The sequence below is a fragment of the Berkeleyomyces rouxiae genome (assembly GCF_048999995.1).
Source record: "Berkeleyomyces rouxiae strain 22BRR77 chromosome Unknown BrBRR77_ptg000005l, whole genome shotgun sequence".
NCBI classification, from domain to species: domain Eukaryota; kingdom Fungi; phylum Ascomycota; class Sordariomycetes; order Microascales; family Ceratocystidaceae; genus Berkeleyomyces; species Berkeleyomyces rouxiae.
In genome coordinates, this window is record NW_027396495.1 from 796,700 (window position 1) to 817,556 (window position 20,857).

Here is a 20,857-nt window from a genome sequence, read left to right on the forward strand (position 1 = left end):
TCGTCCTTGCGGCAATGTGCTCCTCAAGGAAGCAAAGCTTCAGGGTGCCCGTGTTTGACCCTTCGGAAACCTCTCTCTAGTTTACCGTGGTGGGGTTGGCGCCGAAAGCCTCTCTGGCATGAGTCTTATAGAGGTCGTCGGTTAGTTCGACCTCAACGTCCGAGTATTTTCCTTCACTGGACGTGAGAGACTTGACTTTCTTGGGCACGTCAGCGACAATCACTGAGACCCAATTGGCGGCCGATTCGATCTTGGCATCTCCGAACAGCTGGGATAGCGTGCTGGAGGCCTGGACGATCGAGTCCTTGCCCGAGACAGGAGTGAGGGCCAGCCCGGAGCGGACATGCTTGACCTCACTGACTCCGCAGTTGTCGGGCAGGAGTCTGTTAATCTGTTCCACCAGGGAGAGAGGGTGGATGGCGCGGAGGTTTGAAGACTCCTGAAGGCGCACGAAGACTCGGGCGTCCATCGTGGGAGGCTTGCTCTTGGCCTTGCTGTTCTTGTTGTTCTTCTTCTTGTTGTTGCCGGTCTCGGTGGGGGCTGGCTGTTGTTTGGCTTGGGCTTTCTTCTTACTGCCCTTCTTCTTGCCCTTTTTGGGGCCGACCTCGGTCCACTCCTCCGCGTCGGGGACCACGACCACAGAGGCGGTCGGGGCAGAGGGGGAGGGCGCCTGGATGTCAGCGGAGGGCGTCTTTTTGTTGCTCTTCGGTTGGGAAGCAGGCTCGGTTGCAGCGGGGGCTGCGTTTTGCTCTTGTGAGGCCGGGCCGGCCCAGCGGCTGTCGGAGAGACCGCGGGTAGTGCGTGCCGGGCGCAGGATTTTACTAGCGTTGGCCATCACCAGTACAGAGATCTGCTCCAGGAAGCTGGCGATTTGGTCCGGGTTGGCCGATTCTCGGGTTTTTGTGACCAGGCTGTCGAATCCTTGGCAGAATTCGGTGATGCAGGCCTTGTTGGCCAGGCGGCGCGAAGCCTCCTCTTCCTCCTGCTTCTTATCTTGTTCCTCAAGGTCGTTGAGGAAGGCCGACGTGGAGGTGGGGGTGTCGGCCAGGATGGAGTCTAGGACGAGGTCTTCGGACCAGTCCATATCCTCCACGAGGATGGGGCTCTCGGCCCGGGTTTGACGCGCCCATTGCTGCTTGAGCGCGTTGGCGTATGACTTTTTGACCTCAGCCTTGCCGGCGCGTTTCTTGACGCCATTCGCAGGCTGGGCCGATTTGTCCGTTTGGCTTTTGTTTGCCATTGTGATTGAAAGGGAAGTATGCCCAGAGTCCTGAATTGAATTGAAAGTCTTTATTAACCTGTCTACTCGCGAGGGATTCTCGACATACGACAGGGGACTATTTCTAGTACCAGGAAAAATACATAACAGAAGCAAAAACCAAAACCTAAAACCATGCATACAGAAACCCCACAATCCAAAGTATAATGACAGGAGGTCTCCCACCTGCCCAGCGCAGAGGCTGTCCTTCGTCCGCGTGGCCCCAAACAAGACCCAGAGTCCTGGCCTCACCGCCGATGTAGTGATAAAAATATTTGTGCAAAATAAGAAAAACAAAAAAGGGGGGGGTTGGCGGCGTATTCACGCCAGAGGGTTGGTAGCGCGGTTGACCAAAAAGTAGGGCCCCGGACGCTCAGCTGCCCCGGGCAAGGTGGCAAAGAACTGGGCTTCGAGACCAATGATCTCCGATACGGGGAATCGAACCCCGACCCCCACGGTGAAAACGAGGTATCCTAACCGTTAGACCATATCGGACTTGCTGTTGATTGACATGGTGATAATGTTGGTCTTTGTGTAACCATGAAATTGAGTGGAGAAAATTTGCAAAAAAACATACAACACCGAGGATTCGCATGTGGTCACCCACCATACTACTGGTTCGGCGCTCAGTGGCTTGACTAAGGGGGAGCAGACTGATTGATTGATTCTTTATTTACCTGTCTACTCGCGAGGTATTCTCGGCATACGACAGGGGACTACAAGTAGTACCAGAAATTACATACAGAAACAGAAACCTAAAATCCAAACCATGCATACAGAAACCCCCCGCACAAAGTGTAATGACTAAAGTGTGTCCACCCGCCCAGCCCAGAGGCTGTCCTTTGCTTGTGTGGCCCCAAACCTGGCCCAGAGTCCTGGCCTCGCCGCTGATGCAGACCAAACATAAAAACAAAAACAAAGGAAACAACAAAGGGAAGTACAAATAAAGAGAGAAACAAGTAGGAAAAAGGAGGTGATGGCAGCGCAAACGCGCTAAGGGGGAGACCCCGAGGGTACGCCGTCTCCAGGTGGCAGAGGGAGTGCGGGAGGGGCCGCGTCTTGCGCCCGCGTGTCCGGCCTCATGCGGCGGTGAGCCAACAGGGCCGTGGGGGCTTTGGCTGCTTTGGCGGCCAGCCAGCAGGCTCCGCGCTTGGTACCGATCAACTTCTGAAAGAAGCTGCTGGACACCCGCTGTGGGTTGTGGTGGCAAACCCAGATGTGCTCCGGGCTCGTGTCGGCTCCGCAGAGGGGACAGGAGGGCACGGCGTCCTCGTGCTCGAAACGGCGGTGATAGGCCGCAAAGTCGCCGTGTCCTGACAAAGCTGTCAGCACCGCGCGGGCGAGGTTGCGATCGGTCTCGTCAAGGAGACTTGTCCAAGCCTTCTTCGGGGCCTGCACCGGGCGGCGCAGGTGAGGTCTGGAGTTGCGACCCTCTGCCTCCCACCAGGCGCGAAATGCGGTAGTGACCCGGGCGCGGAATTCACTGCGTGCCCAGGAGAGTGACATGCCAGTCCTTGTGGTGATTATGTCTGCACCCCACCTGGCTTGTCTGTCGGCGAGCTCGTTGCCCACGACATCGGAGTGGCCTGGAACCCAGATCGCTTCCACCTTAATGGCTCCATCTGGCCACGGTCTTGGCCGCGGATGGTTGGCGTCGGGACGTAACCAGTCCGCGCAAATTGTTTGGGCTCTCCGAAGGTGTTCCTCGGAGGTTCCGGGCTTGACGTCCCGGGACGTGAGTCTACTCACCGCTGCCATGTTGTCTGAACAGATCCAGACTTTGCGGCACCGCGGTTTGTCCCGCAGGTCGACGGCGGTTATGGCCTCGGCAATGGCCAGCACTTCGGCGTCGTGCACCTCGGCGCGGAAAGGGACCGGGCGGTTTCCCGAGAGCAGGACCTGTCCCCCCTGGATAATTACCCAGCCGGCGCCAACCCTGTTCGGACTCAGCTTCGAGCCGTCTGTGTATAGCCACAGGTCTGAGGGGGGGGAGGAGCGGACCAGAGCGAGGTGTGCTGCAGCGGCAGCCTCTTTGTCACCCCGGATCGGGGCCCGGGTCGAAGGTAGCTTGCCCTTGCATGGCGGCGGGAAGCTCGTGGACAGCTCGTATGGGAGCATACTCCTGAGCTCGCCCAGTATGCCCCACATTGGCCTTATGGAGCCGAGGGGGTGGTTTGGCGGGGCCAGCGCGACTCTGAGAGCAGCCGACCCAAGGAGGTTGTCCAGCGCATAGCGCATGGGAGGGAAGCCCGATGCGAGGTTGTATATTGCACAGGGTGTGGTGCAATATAGCGGCAGGGCGGCGCGGAGGCCTCTGCGGACGGTGCGGTCGAGGAGGCTTGAGGCCCCCAGTAACCCGCGGCTCAGCGGGGCGTCGGGCGGGGTTGGGCGCCACCATGTGGCCGCAGCGTAAGACAGCTTGGCAACCACGCATGCGCGGACCGCCGTGAGGGCACCCTTGATCGGGGCGCCTTTCCAGCACCCGGACAGAATCTGGATGCCGCGAATGGCCGGTGCCGTCCTCTGTGCCACGTCTCGGATGTGTGGCACGAAGGAGAGGTTACGTGACCAGCGCACGCCGAGCCAGCGCAGGGTCTCGCGAGGGCTGACCGCCTCCAGCGTAGAGCCGTCGGGGAGTCGCAGGCTTGGGTTTTGTCCATGACGCTTGCGCGTCACGTGCAGAAGTTCGGACTTCGTCAGGTCGAGCGCCATGCCGTTGTCCGTGCACCAGCTGTCAACGAGCTCCAGAGAGCGGGAGAGAACCGAGCAGTTGCCTTCGAGGGACGAGTCTGAGTTGACTAGGCAACCATCGTCAGCGTACCCACGGAGAGTGCAGGGGAGTGGCATCTTGAACAGCGGCGACATGAACAGCATGAACAAGATTGGGGAGATGGGCGAGCCCTGTGGGAGGCTGCCACCTGTTGGCTGGAGAGCGTCGGAGACGCCGTCTAAGGTTAGGGAAGCCCGCCTGCCCGCCAGGAACGAGGACACCCATCGACATGTTCCAGCCGGGCACCCCAGGTCCGCCAGTCGTTTGACCATGCGGTTCGGATGCACGGCGTCGAAGGCCCCCTTGATATCAAAGGTGAGGACCGAAGACTCACCCCTGAGGTCGGCTGTGCGCTCGAGAGAGTGCGCCAGGCGTAGGCACATGTCCTCGGCGCTGCGCCCCGGAACCGCACCGGCGTAGTTGTCTTGGATGTGACCTGCCTCCAGCGCCCAGCACGAGAGACGGCGGGCGACTATCCTTTCCAGGCACTTGGCCAGGGTCGGGAGCAGCGAGATGAGCCGGTAGGCCCGTGGCGACGAGCGATCCTTCTTGTTGGGCTTTGGCAGGGCGATCACCTTAGCCTCTTTGAAGGAGGCAGGGTGGTGGCCCCAGAAGAAGCTTGCGTTGAACAAATGGGTGACCTGCCGCTTGAGGGAGGGCCAGGCCAGTTTCAGGACGTTGTTCGAGAGGCCGTCCGGGCCGGGGGCAGTGTTGCGCGGCCTCCAAAGAGCAGCTTCCACCTCGTCTCTGGTGATTCGGGCGCGTGTCGGCGGGGCTTCCGTCCTGGAGCCCCAGGTCCTCGGTTCCACCTGCAGGGCGGGGGATTCGATGTCCCCTGGCCGGGCGGAAGGCATGTGCACGCTGCGAAGGAGAGCGATCTTTTCCGTGGTGTCTTGTACCGTGGCCTCCGCTCCGTCCGCCGGCGATAGTGCTGGGGAGTGGCGGTGCGGAGCTTTCGTCCTCCATTTCACGATACGGAAGAGGTCTCGGGTATCAGTGACCTTCGCCAGCAAGTCGGCGTAGAAAGCCCGAGCCGCGCTCCTGAGTGCGCGCCTGAGGCGCTTCTTGGCTTCGCGGCGTTCGGTCCTGGCCTCTTGTGCTGCGGCCTGTGTCGTTGCCTTTTCCACCCTGTTCCGCGCTGCGCTTTGCTCCGCACGCGCGACGCTGCACTCCTTGTTCCACCATGGGAAGCTCTTGGCCTTGCCCAGAGACTTGGGCGTTGATGCGACCAGGGCGTCCAGGATCACATCCTGTAGAAGTCTCGCGAAGTCGTCAATGTGCTTTTTCTCCGGGATCTGGCCGTCTGACCTCCGGTACTCTCTCACAAGGTCGTCCAGGCGAGCCGCGCCGGCCTTGCATGCCGCGTCGAACTTCTTTTTGTCAAGCTTATCCATGAGGAAGCGCCCCGCGGGGCTCGGGACCACTGTGTGCCCTGGCAGCGGGATGGACACCAAGAGCGGGAAGTGGTCACTTCCGCATGTCAGATCGTCCCGTAGCTCCACGCTCGCCCCGGTGACAAAAAGAGGCGACGACATTATGGTAAGGTCTATGACACTCCCTGACTCGTGGGTTGGCTCCCCATCCGCGTTGCCCAGCAGAAGGGCACGCTCTTCCATCCAGGCCAGTAGGAGCTCGGCGTCGTTGTCGTCCGTGGCGCATCGGGGGTCCCAGGCACTGTGGTGGAGGTTGAAGTCGCCCACTACCACAGACCGCGGCCCTGGCTGCATGCTGGTCAGAAGACGAAGCGCCTCCCCTGTCCTAGCCGAACCTGTCCCGGCATTGTAAAGGTTTACGATGCTGTACGTGTGCCCCCCGATTAGGACCTCCACAATGATGACATCCTGGTGTTCTTCCCTCATGTAGGCCTTTTGGAAGCGAAGCCCGTGTCTTTTTGTCGAAATGTATGTGGCGACTCGGGGATTCGAGCGCCAGTTACCCTCCGGGACTATTACCTGATAGGAGGGGTGCCTAGGGAACGTTCTGTTCCCCGGGTCTGCGCTAGACGGGGCCTCTTGGAGGCAGACCACATCCACCTGGTCTTCATGCGCCTTGTGTAGCAACGACTGTGCACAGGTCCAGGACCTTTGCACATTCGCAGAAATCATTTGCAATACTGTGTCGTTAGGGTGTCCTAACATTTACAGAAGTTCCTCGTCATTGTCGTCTACCTGCATTGAATCCCGTGTTTCAGGGGACTCGCTGGAGGTGGGCAGGGGGGAGGGTTGCAGCTGGGCGGCCTGTGATGGGGCGGTCGATGGCTGGCTGGGTGCCGAGGAGGCAGGGGAGGGGGAAGCCTGGGAGCTTGAAGGGCTCTTCGTCTGTGACGACGGCCGGGCCGGGGGGGCCGAGGTGACGGCCGTGGAAGGCGCCTGGGAGGACGCTGGGGACGGGGCCTTGTCTCCCTGGGCGGCGGCAGCCGGGGTGGACGACTGCGTCTCGGTATCGGCCGGGCATTTGCGGTCAAAGTGGCGGACCCGGCAGCGTGTGCAGAACGGGAAGCGCTCCAGGGTGTTGTCTGCGGAGACCATGTGCAGCTCTCCAAGTGTCGCTACGCGGCGGGGAACCGCGGACGGGGACACCAGGCCTTCGTGGAAGGCGATGTGGGCGCGGAAGGTGGGCACGCCTGCCTTGCCAACGTACTTTGACAGCGTGGCGCTGGCGGAGACGACACCAAAGGCCTGTTCGATATCCTGACGGACATCGTCTAGGGTGACCCGGTGGAGCATCACGGCGCCGGGGGTCTTGGGGTCCTCGACCGTGATCGAGGTGGGCAGTCCGTGTACGATGTACTTGGACCAAGCATCCCTCTTGTGAACCTTCTCCGCAGTCAGGTTGGCGCGGATGCGCTCAGCGTGGCTGAGGAATTTGCCGACGTCACGGACGGCTGTCAGGGCAAAGCCCGTCTTGGTGGCGGTGGCGGTGCCTGCGCCCTCGCCGCGGGGGATGCCCGCGTTGGCCTTCGTTACGATGTAGGCCGGCGAAAGCTTCCGGAGGGGGGAGTCGGTTGGCACAACCACGAAAAGGCGGTTGTCGGTGGGGGCGGTCTTGGGGGCTGAGCTGGGGTTGCCCTGTTTGGCCTTTGGGGCTCCGGTCGAGGGGGCGGCGGGTTGGGTGGCCTTGGATGCTTTTTTGCCCTTGCGGGCGACTGTGCTCCAGGATTCCTTGTCCGAGGACTCGGTGGGCGCTGCAGGAGCAGCAGCAGAGGGGTGGTGTGCAGGCTGGGCCTTTGGTGGAGCCGGGGCCGGGGCCGGGGCCGTGTTAGGGGCGGGTGGCACGGGCTGTGCGGCCGGGGGGAGAGAGGTGTTTGTGGCAGCGCCCGTGGGGGGCGCGAGGGGTGAACCTGTCATCACGGCCACCAGGCCGTTCTCCAGGATTGAGGCCAGGTCGTTAACGATCTGGCGGGTAGACGCGAAGGCCTCCGCGTGGGGGGCCATGGAGGCCAGGCAGTTGTCGGCCATTGTCAAGAAAATGCTGGCCAAGCGATCTCTCGCGGCCGCTTCCGCATCCTGCTTGGTGCGGATCTTGTCGGCCAGGGCCTGGAAGCGACCGACCGGGAGCGAGATGGGAGCGTAGTGAGCCTCTTGGGGGAGGGGCGCGTCTTCGCTCCTGACGCGTTTTGCGCCTGTCGCGACGCGCGCGACGGAAGAGGGGAGCCCCTGAGGGGCCTGGCCGGCGAGGTTCGGCGAGAACGACGCGGAGGAGGGGACAGTGGTGGGCACGGGGGAGGGGTCGCTGGCGGGCGAGGTGGCCTGCGCGTACGTCAATGACGGAGGCGCGGACGCGGGCGCGGCGGGCGCGGGCGCTTGGACGGACGCGATCATCTTAGGGATGACAGGACCTGTCGGGGGCGAAAATAAAGTAAAGTAGTTTGCAATAATGGTAGCTGTTAGCTTGGTCAAAATGTCGAAGGTGCCCTCTGAAAATCGAGGAAAATGTTGTTGAAGGGGGAGCAGACGGGACCCCGTATTTTCCGCAGGCTATGGTCGTATGTGAAAGACATGTGTCTGAAGAGAGTTTATAAGGAAAACAGTGGATTGGGGAACAGCAAAACGTAAAAGAATAAAATAAAATCAACATCAAATCAGGGGACATCAAACACTAGCATTCACAGTACGCAGATTGGCGATGCAAAAAGTGACATACAACACTGGGGATTCCCACGTGATCATCCACCGTAGTACTAGTCCAGCGCTTTGTATGTTAACTAAGGGAAAGCGGACGGGATCCTGTGCTTTCTACAAGCTATGGTCGTATGTGATAGACAAGGCTAACAGGATAAAATATGAAGGGAATCCACGCATGTAGACAGATACAAATCGAACGCTTGTAGTGGGAACCACTGGTTATCCGGGTCTTCAGAATGGTGTGTCGAGCGAGGGGAATTAACCATGTGTCCGGTGGCTATTCTGATGTCGTTAAATCTGGCGACTTGTGTAAACGTTAGATATTGGCAAGCCGAGATGGACTCAAACCACTACAAAAGGTACAAATGGACATAAATGGTGAACGAATCCATATACCCGTGTAACATCTCTGAGACCAAGACATAGCGGCCATGGAATAACACAGACCAATCATCCCTTTCCCGCAGCCGCTGCCCCTGGGAGAGTAGGGAGTGTGTACTTCCATACTGTTTCCATTTCAATTTTTTTTGGTTAGGTGTGTAGGTTCCAAAAGGCAGTGAATGTGGTGAACGGCACTTTGGATGAAGTTGAAGTTATCTATTAAGGTCTATCACTTATGGCTACCTCCTGGACAGCCGCGCGCTACTTATACTTCTGAATAAAGGGGCTGTTAGATTAGGGCATTCCCTTTAATCATATTTGTCGTCTGCGGTGTTTAGGATAAGTTGTAGGGTTGTGTAGTCACGTGATAGGGGTTATGGTGATGGTCTTGGGATCATCATTTTACACTCCCCTGGCAAGCATGGTGAGCCCTTCAGTGAAGTCTTCGAATGCTTGTCCCGTCAATGGCTTGGTCAAGCCATCTGCCAGCATCCGTCCTGTAGGTATGTACTCCACTCGCAGTTTGTTGCGCGAACATTGTTCTCGGACGAAGAGATAGTGCATCTCTATGTGACGGATGCGTCCAAGACTTTGTCCACCATTCGCTAGGGCATTGGCACCTTGGTTATCCCCGTAGATCAGTTGGGTAGATTCCTGTCCTCGACTTCTGACGGTTTGTTCGTATGTGTCTGGTAGAAGTGTTGGTGCGTGTAGGAATCTCGCGATTTTGGCTAGGTACTCGGACTCCTTGGCTGCCTGAGACAATGCTATGAATTCTGCATTGGTCGTGGAAGTTGTCAGACATTTCTGACGTTTGCTCTTCCAGCTTATGGGGGCACCAGCGGACATGAATATGTATCCTGTGGTGGAGTATCGTTCATCCCATTCGGCTCCGAAGTTTGCGTCTGAGTATCCAAGTAATCTGGGGCCTTGTTCTGATGGGGTCCCGTATGTCAATGCTCTAGCAGGGTGTGAGCGTAGGTATCTGAGGATGTGTTTGGCACTTGACATGTGTCGGTCGGTGGGAGCATGCATGAATTGGCAGTGTTTGCTCACCGCGAAGGCTATGTCAGGACGTGTCATGGTAGCCAGATAGTTGAGTTTACCCATAAGTTTCTGGTACTCTGTGACATCGCATAGTGCTTCGTGATCCTGTCTCGGGCGCAGATCGCATTCCTCAGTCACTGGTGAATTTACCGGTCGTCGTCGGTTGTCAATGAAATCATAGTCGTGGAGAATTTCTTCGACGTATGGTTGTTGGGATATTGTCAGTGTTCGCTTTTCTTGATCTCGTCGAACTACCATCCCCAGGAATCGGCTCACTGGACCTAAGTGTTTGAACTTGAACCGATTGTTCAGTTTCATGTGGTACCAGTCTATCGCTGCCGTCTTCCCTATCACCAGTATGTCATCTACATAAAGTAGGACTATGAGTTGCTTGTCTGGGTTGTAGAACAAGCATGGGTCTACTTCTGATATGACGAAACCTACACTCCGGAAATATTCGCTCGCAGTGTTGTACCATTCTCGTGAGGCCTGTTTGAGTCCATATATGGCCTTGTTGAGTTTTAGTACTTGTCCTTTGGGAATATTCCTGAGACCTGGCGGTGGGTGCATGTAGATGGTTTCATGGAGGTCCGCTTCAGTGAATGCATTGTTAATGTCAAAGTGTTGACATTCAAGACCAGTCTGTGCCACCAGCGATAGGCAGAATCGCAGTGTTGCCATGTTGACCGTGGGTGCAAATGTTTCGAAAAAATCAATCCCTTCCAGTTGTTTGAAGCCATGAGCACATAATCGGCTTTTGAAGAGTGCGATGGTGTGGTCGGGATTGTGTTTTGTTTTGTACGCCCAGGTGCTCGTCAAAATGTTGCTGTTCTTGCCTGGATGTGGTACTACATCCCAAGTGCAGTTGGCAATCAGCTGCGTTAACTCCCGCTCATTCGCCTCTACCCAGAAGGGTCCCCATTTGGAGTCATTGACGGCTTCCCAATAGTTCTTGGGTTGTGGGACTTCCACCGGGTAGTTCGGGATCGCCATTGTTATCGCCGATGCATTGGCGGTCAACACAAATTCGATGTCGATCGGGCCAAGATTCACCTTCTTGTGATGGGGTGACGTCGGTGGGGTTATCTCTGTATCGTTAATGGTTCGCTTCTGACTGATGATAGGATTGGTTTGATATGTTGGACCATTATCGGATGTGTCGGGTCTGGACAAGGTCGCAGGGTTGATCTGTTGAGTTGGCTCCCCTATTTCCTCAACCGTGGTTGTTGTTCCGGGATCGATCGGGTCCGGGAGCTCCCCTCTTTCTTCAGGCTTTAGGTTGGGAATGTCTTCCAGCATGACTTCTTGTTGGGGCTGCATGTCCTCGTCAGCGGGCCGTTCGGTCACAATAGTGTCTGATGAGGTGCTGTTGTCTTTCTCAGCTTCCGATTTCATCTTGTCGGTTGTTGCGGAGCCTAGCTCAACGTTCTCATTCCTAGTACTGTTTTCAATGCGCTCAACGATTAGTTCTTCCAACGATGAACCTTTCTCAATTGGAATCGGAGCAGGTGGTTCGTTTTCTGGTTCATTGGTGGTAGGCTTCGGTGCGCTGTTCTCTTTTCTGGGACGGCCAACTGGTCGGCGAGCAGGGGGTGTGTTGCTCGATCCTAGACCTGTATTGCGAGTGGGCAAGTTGAGGTGCACTGTGTCTCCAGCTGGTATTTCTTGTCTGAAGGAGACCTTGTGTGCCTTGATCACATGCTGTCGGTCTGGTGCCCATACTAGGAAATGCTTGTCGGTGTGGTCAGAGTATCCTACGAAGACGACTTCTCTCGCGTGGTGCATGTTCTTGTGCTTTGTGCCTGTTGGTAGTGATTCATACTCCATCAACGAGAAGGCTTTGCAGCCAAAAACGCGTAAGTGTTTGGTGTCTGTAGGTTTGTCTGTGAAGGCTTGGTACCGAGATTTTGAGCGGTCATGTGGTGGGGAGAACGTGTTGTACGTGTGTGTCGCTGCTGCCATGGCCATGAACCAGAATTCATTGGGTAGTTTGGACCATGTGAGCATTGCGTTCCCAGCCTCCTGGATGGTTCTATTCGCTCTTTCGGCTAGTCCGTTCTGAGAAGAGTGATGGGGAACCGTGTGTTGATTGTCAATTGAATATTCTTGGTTCCATTCCAGAGTAGTCGAGACGAGTTCTCGTGCGTTGTCACACCGAATTGCCTTTAGTTTGTGGCCGGATTGCAGCTCCGCCTGTGTTCGCCATCTGTTCAGGCTGTCTCGTGCTTCGGATCTTTCTTTCAGTTCATAGATCCAGTGCATTCGAGTGGCGCTGTCTACCATCACCAACGCGTATCGCCCATTGTTAAGTGACGGTGGGAATGGTCCCATGATGTCGGCAGATACCAGTTGTAAAGGTTCGCATGCTGGTTTGCTGTATTTGTTGCGCTTGTCAGTCATCTTGGTGAGTGTGCAAGCGTCGCAGTCGTCCATCGTCATCTTTGATTCGCGTAAGAAATGGCCGAGTCTCCCATGCTCAAGCTCTTGCTCCTCGGTGACGGCATTAAGCACAGCAATCTTGTTATTTCTCGAAGCAGTTTCGTCTACTTCGTACAGATTGTCGGCAGGGTTGTGTTGGCCAGTGAGTCGGACCTGGTCATCTTTATCTGTGACAACAACTTGTTTGTCGTCAAACGTGACTTTGTGTCCACTTTGGCATAGTGTGCTGACGGATATAAGGTTCTCGGTGATTTGGGGCACAATGAGCACATCTTTCAAGGGTAATTGCAATGGTTTATTATCTCTATCACTACTACGAACTGTTGTGTTGCCCACCTGGTTGGCCTTCAGGTTGCTTGACGCAGTCTTGACGACAACCGGCCGTGTGGTTTTTAGTGACCTGAGATTTTGGTTAGCGGTCATGTGCCTACTAGCTCCAGAGTCAACTAACCAGCGGGACTTACCAGTTGTAGGTGTTAGAGATTCATTGCAGCGCGAGTTGGGATGGTGGTAATCATCGCAAGTCGAGCAAGGAGGGTATTGACGCTCAGCATCGCGGTTGTGGTTAGGTCTGCGACGTTGGCCCTTTGCTGAGCGGGTCTCGACGGCACTGTTGGCTGCAACAGTGGGTGCCGGAGTTTTCGCCACGTGAGAGCTGGGGGCACCATGGCGGCTGGGTACATTTCTGAATTCATCTGTAATGAATTTGTCGAGTATGTCTTCGGCCGAAGCGTATGGAGTACTTCTCACGTACTGTATCGCGTGGTCGTAGCGTACTGGGTCGATCACCAATGAGATTCGACGCAGTAACTCTTTGTCATTGTGTATCTTGTCCGCCAATGGATCATAGTATTGCAACTGCGCTCTCACGCAGTTGATGTTTGCCCAGATGTTGGAAAACTTGGGGACCGGGTTGATGCTTGTCAGCTGGGTTTTGAGGTGTTCCTCCACGGCTCTGTCAAACTTGCTGAAATAATCTTCAAGCTTTTGCATGAGCCGCTCGGAACTCTCAGACGCAAATGTGAGTTTTTGCGTGTTGTTCAATGTGGATAGGACAGTGTGATATAATCGACTGTCAGTAACACCACAAGGAGCACAGCCTTCAGCGAATCTGGGTCCCGGTCTCACGTTTACTACCGGCAGGGAGTTGTGCATCAGGGTGTGGTTCAGAGTCTGAAGCCATTGTCGATAGTTTTCGTGTGTTGGGCTGGGGACACTGGTAGCCATCACAATGGACTGTGGCGGCGGAAAAATCTGGGGGATGCTGGAAATTTCTTTCCGCATGTCCTCAAAGTTGTTGAGTGGGCTGCCAGTGTTGTTTGCCATGTTTCTCAAATCTGGGGTTCTTGGGGTGCTGGTTTAAAGATTGGTAAAACGGGTTTGGAATGTAAATAAGAGGCTCATAACCTGTAGGTTCCAAAAGGCAGTGAATGTGGTGAACGGCACTTTGGATGAAGTTGAAGTTATCTATTAAGGTCTATCACTTATGGCTACCTCCTGGACAGCCGCGCGCTACTTATACTTCTGAATAAAGGGGCTGTTAGATTAGGGCATTCCCTTTAATCATATTTGTCGTCTGCGGTGTTTAGGATAAGTTGTAGGGTTGTGTAGTCACGTGATAGGGGTTATGGTGATGGTCTTGGGATCATCATTTTACAAGGTGTTGCATTCTTATTCGTGTGGTTTGCTCCTCGACAACAAAGATAATCCCCCCTCTTCTCTTTTAGGTAGTCATTAGTATGAAAATTAATGATTTTACTGGAAGTAGTACTCATACGTCCGTCCTCTGTTTCTGCCCTTGTTCACAAACACCCAATAAAGCTTTTTCAGCAAGCTTCTTCCAAAATCATACGAAATCCATCTCATAGACTGAGTTGCTCATCCCATAGGCCCTTTCTCGCCCAGCCAATTTGATTCTTGACTGGGTTAAAAACTACAAAGGCCGACTTGAAAGCCGGACTTCCAAGAACATTCAAGCCGAGATTGTTGGAAGGCTGTAGGCCACCGAAGCAGAGATTAGACTCCTGGTTGACACAGCTATGCTTTAAATACCTGCCAGGGATTGTGATTAGGTTGGAGCCGGACATGAAGCTAAAGTTGGGCAACTGATTGGCGCAGGGGAAAACAAATCCGCCATATGTTTTGCTGTAGCGCCCACCTGCAATCTTCTTGTAGTAGTCGACGTTGTACTTCATCGGGAGCATCAGCAACTCGCTAGCAGTGTCAGCAATGACATACTCAGCACTATCTTCTTTGGCCTTGACCTTGACTTTGCCATTATTTTTGATATCCACAGTCCCGAGAATATTAGAGGTAAAATTCCAGTAGCCTTTGTTGTCAAACACATCCGTGTAGCCAATGGAACCGTCGTATCCGTGGTCGTCAATAAAGCCAAAGTCAACTTCTCCGTGTGAGCAATGTTTCATATCAACGGTGAAGAGACCTTCATCAAGCAAAGACACAGCATTGTCAAACACGTTAGCCTGAGGGTAAGGCTGTATAGAGTTGCGGGATCTAAATGCCATGCCCATCACTCCAGAGACAGCTTCAAGGTCCCAGAAACTTTTCGGTGCGGTTCTGGCCACTTGGATAGCCCGGGCTACATCCCTGAGACTCCCAACAGCCGCGGTATCGAGATAGACTATACCGGACGCTGTGTTGCCATTTGGGTCTTCAGTTGCCCAGGTGTAACCTTCCAGTTCCGTGGATGAAAAGTGGTCTTTCCGGGTGTAGGCCGACTGCAGAGCCTGAGGATTTGCTGTATCTTTAGAGTGGACCCAAAAGTCGCCCGAGGATGTGTCAAAGATAAGGTTGAATGTATTGCGCCCATAAATGCCAATTTTGGCCGGGACTAAAAGCTTGTTTCCACATGTTCCTAGTGGAAATGCAGGAATCAAAACTGTCGCTCGCTTCTGGTTCCTATCCAGAGCGTCTTTGAGATCTTCTGGCATGAGGACACCATATTTGCTGTATATTTCAGCTAGAGCAGAAATACCGCTAATGGCGGTGCTAACATCACGGACTTGATGGAGAGACCAAGTGCTGGGAGATGTCGATTGAGTATTGTCTGAGGTCTCTGAAGACCTAGCAGGAAGGGCCGAGGTGATCTGAGAGACGGCCAAGACAGTGGCTAAAACTGATGAAAAGGAGCGAACCATGTTGAAAACGAATCAAGAAAAAAAAAAGGAAAAATGTGCAGGAGGCTATGTTTTGAAATGTAAAGAAGTAGACCTTGATGATATTTAGAAGGTGAGCTGAATAAACGGGATATATATACTCAGGCTATGATGAAGACTCAAAGACTTATTTGAACTCGAGTTTCTTGCTGAATCCGACACAGTTACCACGCATAGAGTAAGAGGTCTGAAAGTAAGCTACACAATAAGCTAGAGACGTTCGTTAATATGCTGTGGTTCCATTCATGTTCACGTCCCTATGCTTTTGTAGCCCGGTGTCGTGTAAGGTCTGTGATATGAGATTTCATTTCTCGGGTCCTAGGCTATGGAACAAGGTATAATGGGGACAAGAAGGTCACAAGGTTGGCCATGGCGTACTTTGATATCCCCTGCTTTATGTTTTTCAATATATATAAGCGCCAACCGTCAGACACATTGAGCTTGGTAGTACGTGCTGTCAGGGTGTGTAAACCACCACTTTGCCAAAAAGACAAACGTTCATTTGGCCTTTCTTACTTAGTGAGACTTCCATCTTCCATTATGTACGCTGGGCTCTCATGGTCGTTGTGCTGTACGCTAACTGGGTAACTTGGCCTCTTTGTAGTGAACCCTACAGCGATAGTTTGACAGCAGCCTGCCAGCTTTGAACTTTACCATAAGCGCGTGGGTGTTTACTTGAAGTCATTTGACGCGCACAACAGGCCTTTTAGTTTATATCGGCGGGATATTTTGGTAATTTGACGGGTAAGAAGGAGCTGCCTCTTGGCGTGAACCTAACGGCCCATGTAGAATGCAAAAAAAAATAAAACCTCCGCACAACCCTCCCCAAAAAATGACCCCTAGAACAGCACGGTTTTGCTATGGAGTAGCCTGTTCAACTGTAGCGAAGCGATAGACCGGGCAGCGGAGGCTCCTCCCATGTGATGCGCCCCTGCGACCAGCATCGCGGCCCTCGCATCTTGGGCCCAGAGTCAGGCGGAGGGCGCCGCACCCAGACTCTATCCCGGCAACATCCAGGGCCGTCTTGGTTCTCTGGAAGGTGCCGTCCGTTTCGCATGTTTTAGATCAGCATCCAACTTTTTGACGAGGTACTAGGTACCCGTCCATCTTTCCCTGGGTCTGCACCTTAGGGCCTGCACGTGGTAGCTTTCTGCGCGACTATAAAAATAAATAGAGCAAAAAAAAAAGCAAAAAGCTTTTTGAGAGGAGTATTTCGGCACGGCGAATGACGGCGGAAGAAGGTAATTGATCGGCCCCGTGATCGAAAATATCGGCAACGATACCTCCGTGAGCCCACGAGCCGGACAAATTGATTGCAGTGCTGACTTGCTTTGCTGATGTTGAAGCAAGAGAAAAAATAATACGGAGGAAGATCCATGGCGCTAAAGAAGGCACTGTATGTGCAATGGAACAAGGATGACAGCTTGTTTAAGCGCAGGGTTCGCAAGGTGATCGACCACACTCCATTTGGCGGCTTGGCTGAGGCTGTGAGCATATGAGAAAATATGCTGGGTAGGGTAGGGTGCGAGTACGAACATGTAGGTGGAAGATTTAGCATCTGTGGTGAAAAGCTCGGACTTGATACGCTGAAGAGTATCAATGACACAGTTACACAGTAAACGCGCATGTAATGTACCTAGTGTTGTGCCCATCGGCCAGGCGGAAATAGATATAGAAGGGCCTGGGACGTTAGTGAGAAACCCAGGCCGCCCTTTCTAAGCAATCGATCGAGTTATTGTATATCTGCCTGTCTCGACTGACTCAGAAGCCAACAGCAAAGATTACCGCCCACGAAAATGGAATGAAAGATGAGTGTGACTTGGATCTGATAGCTAGCGAGTGTTTTGAAGATTTGAGCATGGTTATGCGGATACAGGAAAGGCTCATGCTACGGCAGTGCTGCTTCGTTAGTTGGCCTTGGTAAAGCCCGGTTCATTTCTAGAGACTAAGGCAGCTTAAGTCACAGACCGTCCATGAGACCGGGCTGTCAAAGTGAAAGCCAGCGACTTCACATAAATTCAGGGAAATAGAGGCCGACTGGCGGCTTCTTTGCCTCGGCATATGTCTTGATGTCAGGCCTGCTTTGCTTTGTATAGATCGATGGTGGTATTCAAAAGGTTGCCGAAGCTCGTATACACCGCGGTCTCTTCCTCACGGTGAAGGCATAAAATGGATGCGATTCTGCCTTCTTTACCAACATTTGTCCGTCATAATCACCTTCACACTTTCTCATACATAGATCTATTATTTTTGCTACCTTATGAGGCTATCTCTAAATCCATAATTGTGACTCCTTCTTTTCGATTTCTTCTTACCACGGCTCTGGCTGTCTCTCAGGTCACTTTGGTCTTACCTCATTTCCCCACAGAGTCCTCTATCGACACCTCCTCGTCGCCTCCTGATACCTGGTCCATCAAACAAGCTCGTGGCGTGAGTCATGTTGGAAACAGTCTCCTTTCCCTCGCTGAAATATACAACAAATATGGGGTCATGATGCTTGATTAGTTAAAGGAGGTTAGCGCTTAACATCAAAAGCGCGACAAAATCTCAGTTTCAGCGGTCCCATTGAAAACTTGCAATAGCAAGTTTTCGTCCCAGCCAAGATTGTCACTCCGGGGCGCAACTTTTTCAACCTCATGTTCGATACTGCCTCAACCGGGTTGTGGGCTCATTCGACAAAGACAGCAGACCCTGAGAAGACGCAGACAGGCTTTGCCAAAGCCTACTCTCACTCATGCTATGATCTTCAAGATTCAACATGGGCAATGGAAGACCCAAATGGTAACACCATATCTAGAAAGGTATATGTGGAGACCTTGTCCGTGGGTGATCTCACTGTGAAAGGGCAACTCCTTCAGATAGTAGAAACTGTCTCGAGCGACTTTCAAACACCCTATGGAGTCTCTGGAGTCATGGGCATGGGCTTTAGCGCTATTAGCCCTCTGAAGCCGCATCCCGACGATAGTGTTTTTGAATATGCCAAGTATAAACTTGATGAGAAAGTTTTTACCGTTGACATGAAACACTGCTCCGCCGGGCAAGTCGACTTTGGGTACATTGACAAGGATGCCTACATTGGGAAAATTGGATATTCAAGTGTGAACACCTAAAATGGCTACTGGAACTTTACGCTTCAAGCCATCGTAGTTCGCGACACAGATGCTGGAGATGAAGAAGACATGATCTATGGGATTGCGGACACTGCTAGCGACCTCCTGATGCTTCCTATGAAGTACAATGACAGGTACTAGGCAAAGGTTCCCGGCTCTCGCTACAGCGACGCCCATGGTGGGTTTGTCTACCCATGCTCCAACGACCTGCCTAACTTTATCTTCACTGTTCAGCATACTATAATCATTATTCCTGGTAAATACTTGAAGTATGGTTGAGTTGATGAGGAGGATGATATTTGCTTTGGTGGGCTGCAGTCTTCCGACCATCTTGGCTACAATGTCATTGGAAGCCCGACCTTCAAAGCTTCCTTTGTGGTCTTTGACCCAGTTAACGGTGTGATTGGTTGGGAAATGAAGCAGCGTTGGGACCGCTTTTCGGGGTTATAAAGCTGTGCGTAGCAAGTACAGTATTGCAAAGGACTCATTGGGTATTCTAGACGCGTGAGAGTATGGTTAGAGAGAGGGATTTGCCCACGACGCATGTCAACAACACGGCCAAGTATTTTTCAAGCAAACTAATAGAGTAACCATGCAAATGACGACTAGTTGATTGAAACAGGCGCCGTGCATCTGTATCGTCACAACTAGACGCGTAAAAAAGGTGAATTTGGGTCGCCAGACTTTGGGGTAACATTTTTCAATTATCGTGTAGATACGATCGCTTTACATTCCCCTGGCAAGCATGGAAAGGCCTTCGGTGAAGTCCTCAAATGCTTGTCCCATCAATGGCTTGGTCAAGCCACCTGCCAGCATCTGTCCCGTGGGTGTGTACTCAACTCGTAGCTTTTTGCGTGCACATTGTTCTGGGACGAAGAGATAGTGCATCTCAATGTGTCGAATGCGTCCAAGACCTCGTCCACCATTCGCTAGAGCATTGGCACCCCGTAAATTAGTTGCGTAAATTCATGTCCTCGTTTTCTGACGGTTTGTTTGCATGTGTCTGGTAGAAGCGTCGGTGCGTGCAGGAATCTCGCGATTTTGGCTAGGTATTCGGACTCCTTGGCTGCCTGGAACAATGCTATGAATTCTGCGTTGGTCGTGGACGTTGTCAGGCATTTCTGACGCGTGCTCTTCCAGCTTATGGGGGCACCAGCAGACATGAATATGTATCCTGTGGTGGAGTATTGTTCATCCCATTCAGCTCCGAAGTTTGCGTATGAGTGTCCAAGTAATCCGGGGCCTTGTTCTGATGGGGTCCCGTATGTCAATGCTCTAGCAGGATGCGAGCGTAGGTATCTGAGGATGTATTCAGCACTTGACATATATCGGTCGGTGGGAGCATGCATGAATTGGCAGTGTTTGCTCGCCACGAAGGCTATGTCAGGACGTGTCATGGTAGCCAGATAGTTGGGTTTACCCATAAGTGTGCTGGTTATCGATCGAATACTCCTGATTCCATTCTAGTGTGGTCTAAGCGAATTCCCATGCATTGTCACAGCGGATTGACTTTAGTTTGTGATCATATTGTAATTCTGCCAGTGACCGCCATCCGTTCAGCTTATCTCAATCTTCGGACCTTTCCTTGAGTTCAATGATCCAGTGCATGCGAGTAGCTTTGTCTACAATTGCCAACGCATAGTGGCATCAATTGTTAAGTGAAGGTGGGAAAGGGCCCATAATGTCAGCGGAGATCATTTGTAGAGGCTTTCATGCTGGTTCGCTATACTTGTTGCGCTTGTCCAACATTTTGGTAACTGTGCAAGCATCACAGCCATCCATCGTCATTTTGGATTCGCGTAGGAAATGGCCGAGTCTCAGCAAATCAGGCTTCGCTCCGGCACTGGGCCCACTGGCCATCATATCCATTATAGGGTATGATACAGTCCGCATTCGTAGAACTTGAGTTTGTGGTTCAAATTCCGCAGCTTGGTAGTGTACCCCCAGAGAAGAGGTAGGTTCAACCTTGCTAGGAAGGGACTCTAGATCTCTAACGATGTTGACGAGGGGTAGAATTCCCCGAGTGCTGAAGGTGTCGAGAGAATGGAGAATATGGCCCACACTTAGTCCATCATGTCCTGGATCCAGTTGGCTCTAAGATTCTCGCTGAGGTACAGAGTGAAGAGCACGAGAGCAATGACTTTCAGCGCTATTAAGCTGGAGCCGAGTGTGAGATATGTAAGCAAAAGATTGTTCCGGGAAATCCCTCAACGCAAGACCTAGCAAAACTTGATTGGGGATTGACTGTTAGAAACGAGCACCCACACTGGATTTCAGTTATTGGATTCCTTGATATCTACCTTTTGTTCTCTCGCAGCAACACGGCGGCATGCCCCTGAAAATAACATGCCATGGTGGTTCCGTCCCTGGCAGCCAGCAGTAGTAGGTTCCAGGAATGGTTGGACGGGATTTCTGGTTTGTGGCAGGCGTCGTATGGTCGAAGTCCGAGAGGCCAAGGCTGTCATGTCATGTCGGGACTGTCCTCTTTCTTGTGGGAGTTGGAATATTAGATGTTAAAAAAGCTGAGCTTTTGGAGGGACAGTACTGATTGA

At 53.1% G+C, this 20,857-nt stretch overlaps 6 protein-coding genes across 6 annotated transcripts; 1 reads left to right on the top strand and 5 right to left on the bottom strand.

Moving 5' to 3' along the window:
• Positions 1-76: 76 nt before the first annotated feature.
• BROUX77_005347 (uncharacterized protein) lies at positions 77-1,240 on the bottom strand (the record flags this gene model as incomplete). The annotated part of the gene is made up of 1 exon (XM_073750211.1): positions 77-1,240. The coding sequence occupies one exon, from the start codon at positions 1,238-1,240 to the stop codon at positions 77-79; it is 1,164 nt and encodes a 387-aa protein (XP_073604233.1).
• Positions 1,241-2,251: 1,011 nt separating this feature from the next.
• Positions 2,252-5,755, bottom strand: BROUX77_005348 (uncharacterized protein; the record flags this gene model as incomplete). Its single annotated transcript, XM_073750212.1, has 1 exon — positions 2,252-5,755. The coding sequence occupies one exon, from the start codon at positions 5,753-5,755 to the stop codon at positions 2,252-2,254; it is 3,504 nt and encodes a 1,167-aa protein (XP_073604234.1).
• A 411-nt stretch (positions 5,756-6,166) lies between these two features.
• On the bottom strand, positions 6,167-7,849 carry BROUX77_005349 (uncharacterized protein; the record flags this gene model as incomplete). The annotated part of the gene is made up of 1 exon (XM_073750213.1): positions 6,167-7,849. One exon carries the CDS (start codon positions 7,847-7,849, stop codon positions 6,167-6,169), a length of 1,683 nt encoding a protein of 560 aa, XP_073604235.1.
• Positions 7,850-8,935: 1,086 nt separating this feature from the next.
• Positions 8,936-13,345, bottom strand: BROUX77_005350 (uncharacterized protein; the record flags this gene model as incomplete). The annotated part of the gene is made up of 2 exons (XM_073750214.1): positions 8,936-12,419; positions 12,471-13,345. The coding sequence occupies 2 exons, from the start codon at positions 13,343-13,345 to the stop codon at positions 8,936-8,938; spliced, it is 4,359 nt and encodes a 1,452-aa protein (XP_073604236.1).
• Positions 13,346-13,881: 536 nt separating this feature from the next.
• BROUX77_005351 (uncharacterized protein) lies at positions 13,882-15,177 on the bottom strand (the record flags this gene model as incomplete). Its single annotated transcript, XM_073750215.1, has 1 exon — positions 13,882-15,177. The coding sequence occupies one exon, from the start codon at positions 15,175-15,177 to the stop codon at positions 13,882-13,884; it is 1,296 nt and encodes a 431-aa protein (XP_073604237.1).
• Positions 15,178-17,831: 2,654 nt separating this feature from the next.
• Positions 17,832-18,305, top strand: BROUX77_005352 (uncharacterized protein; the record flags this gene model as incomplete). The annotated part of the gene is made up of 1 exon (XM_073750216.1): positions 17,832-18,305. One exon carries the CDS (start codon positions 17,832-17,834, stop codon positions 18,303-18,305), a length of 474 nt encoding a protein of 157 aa, XP_073604238.1.
• Positions 18,306-20,857: the final 2,552 nt, after the last annotated feature.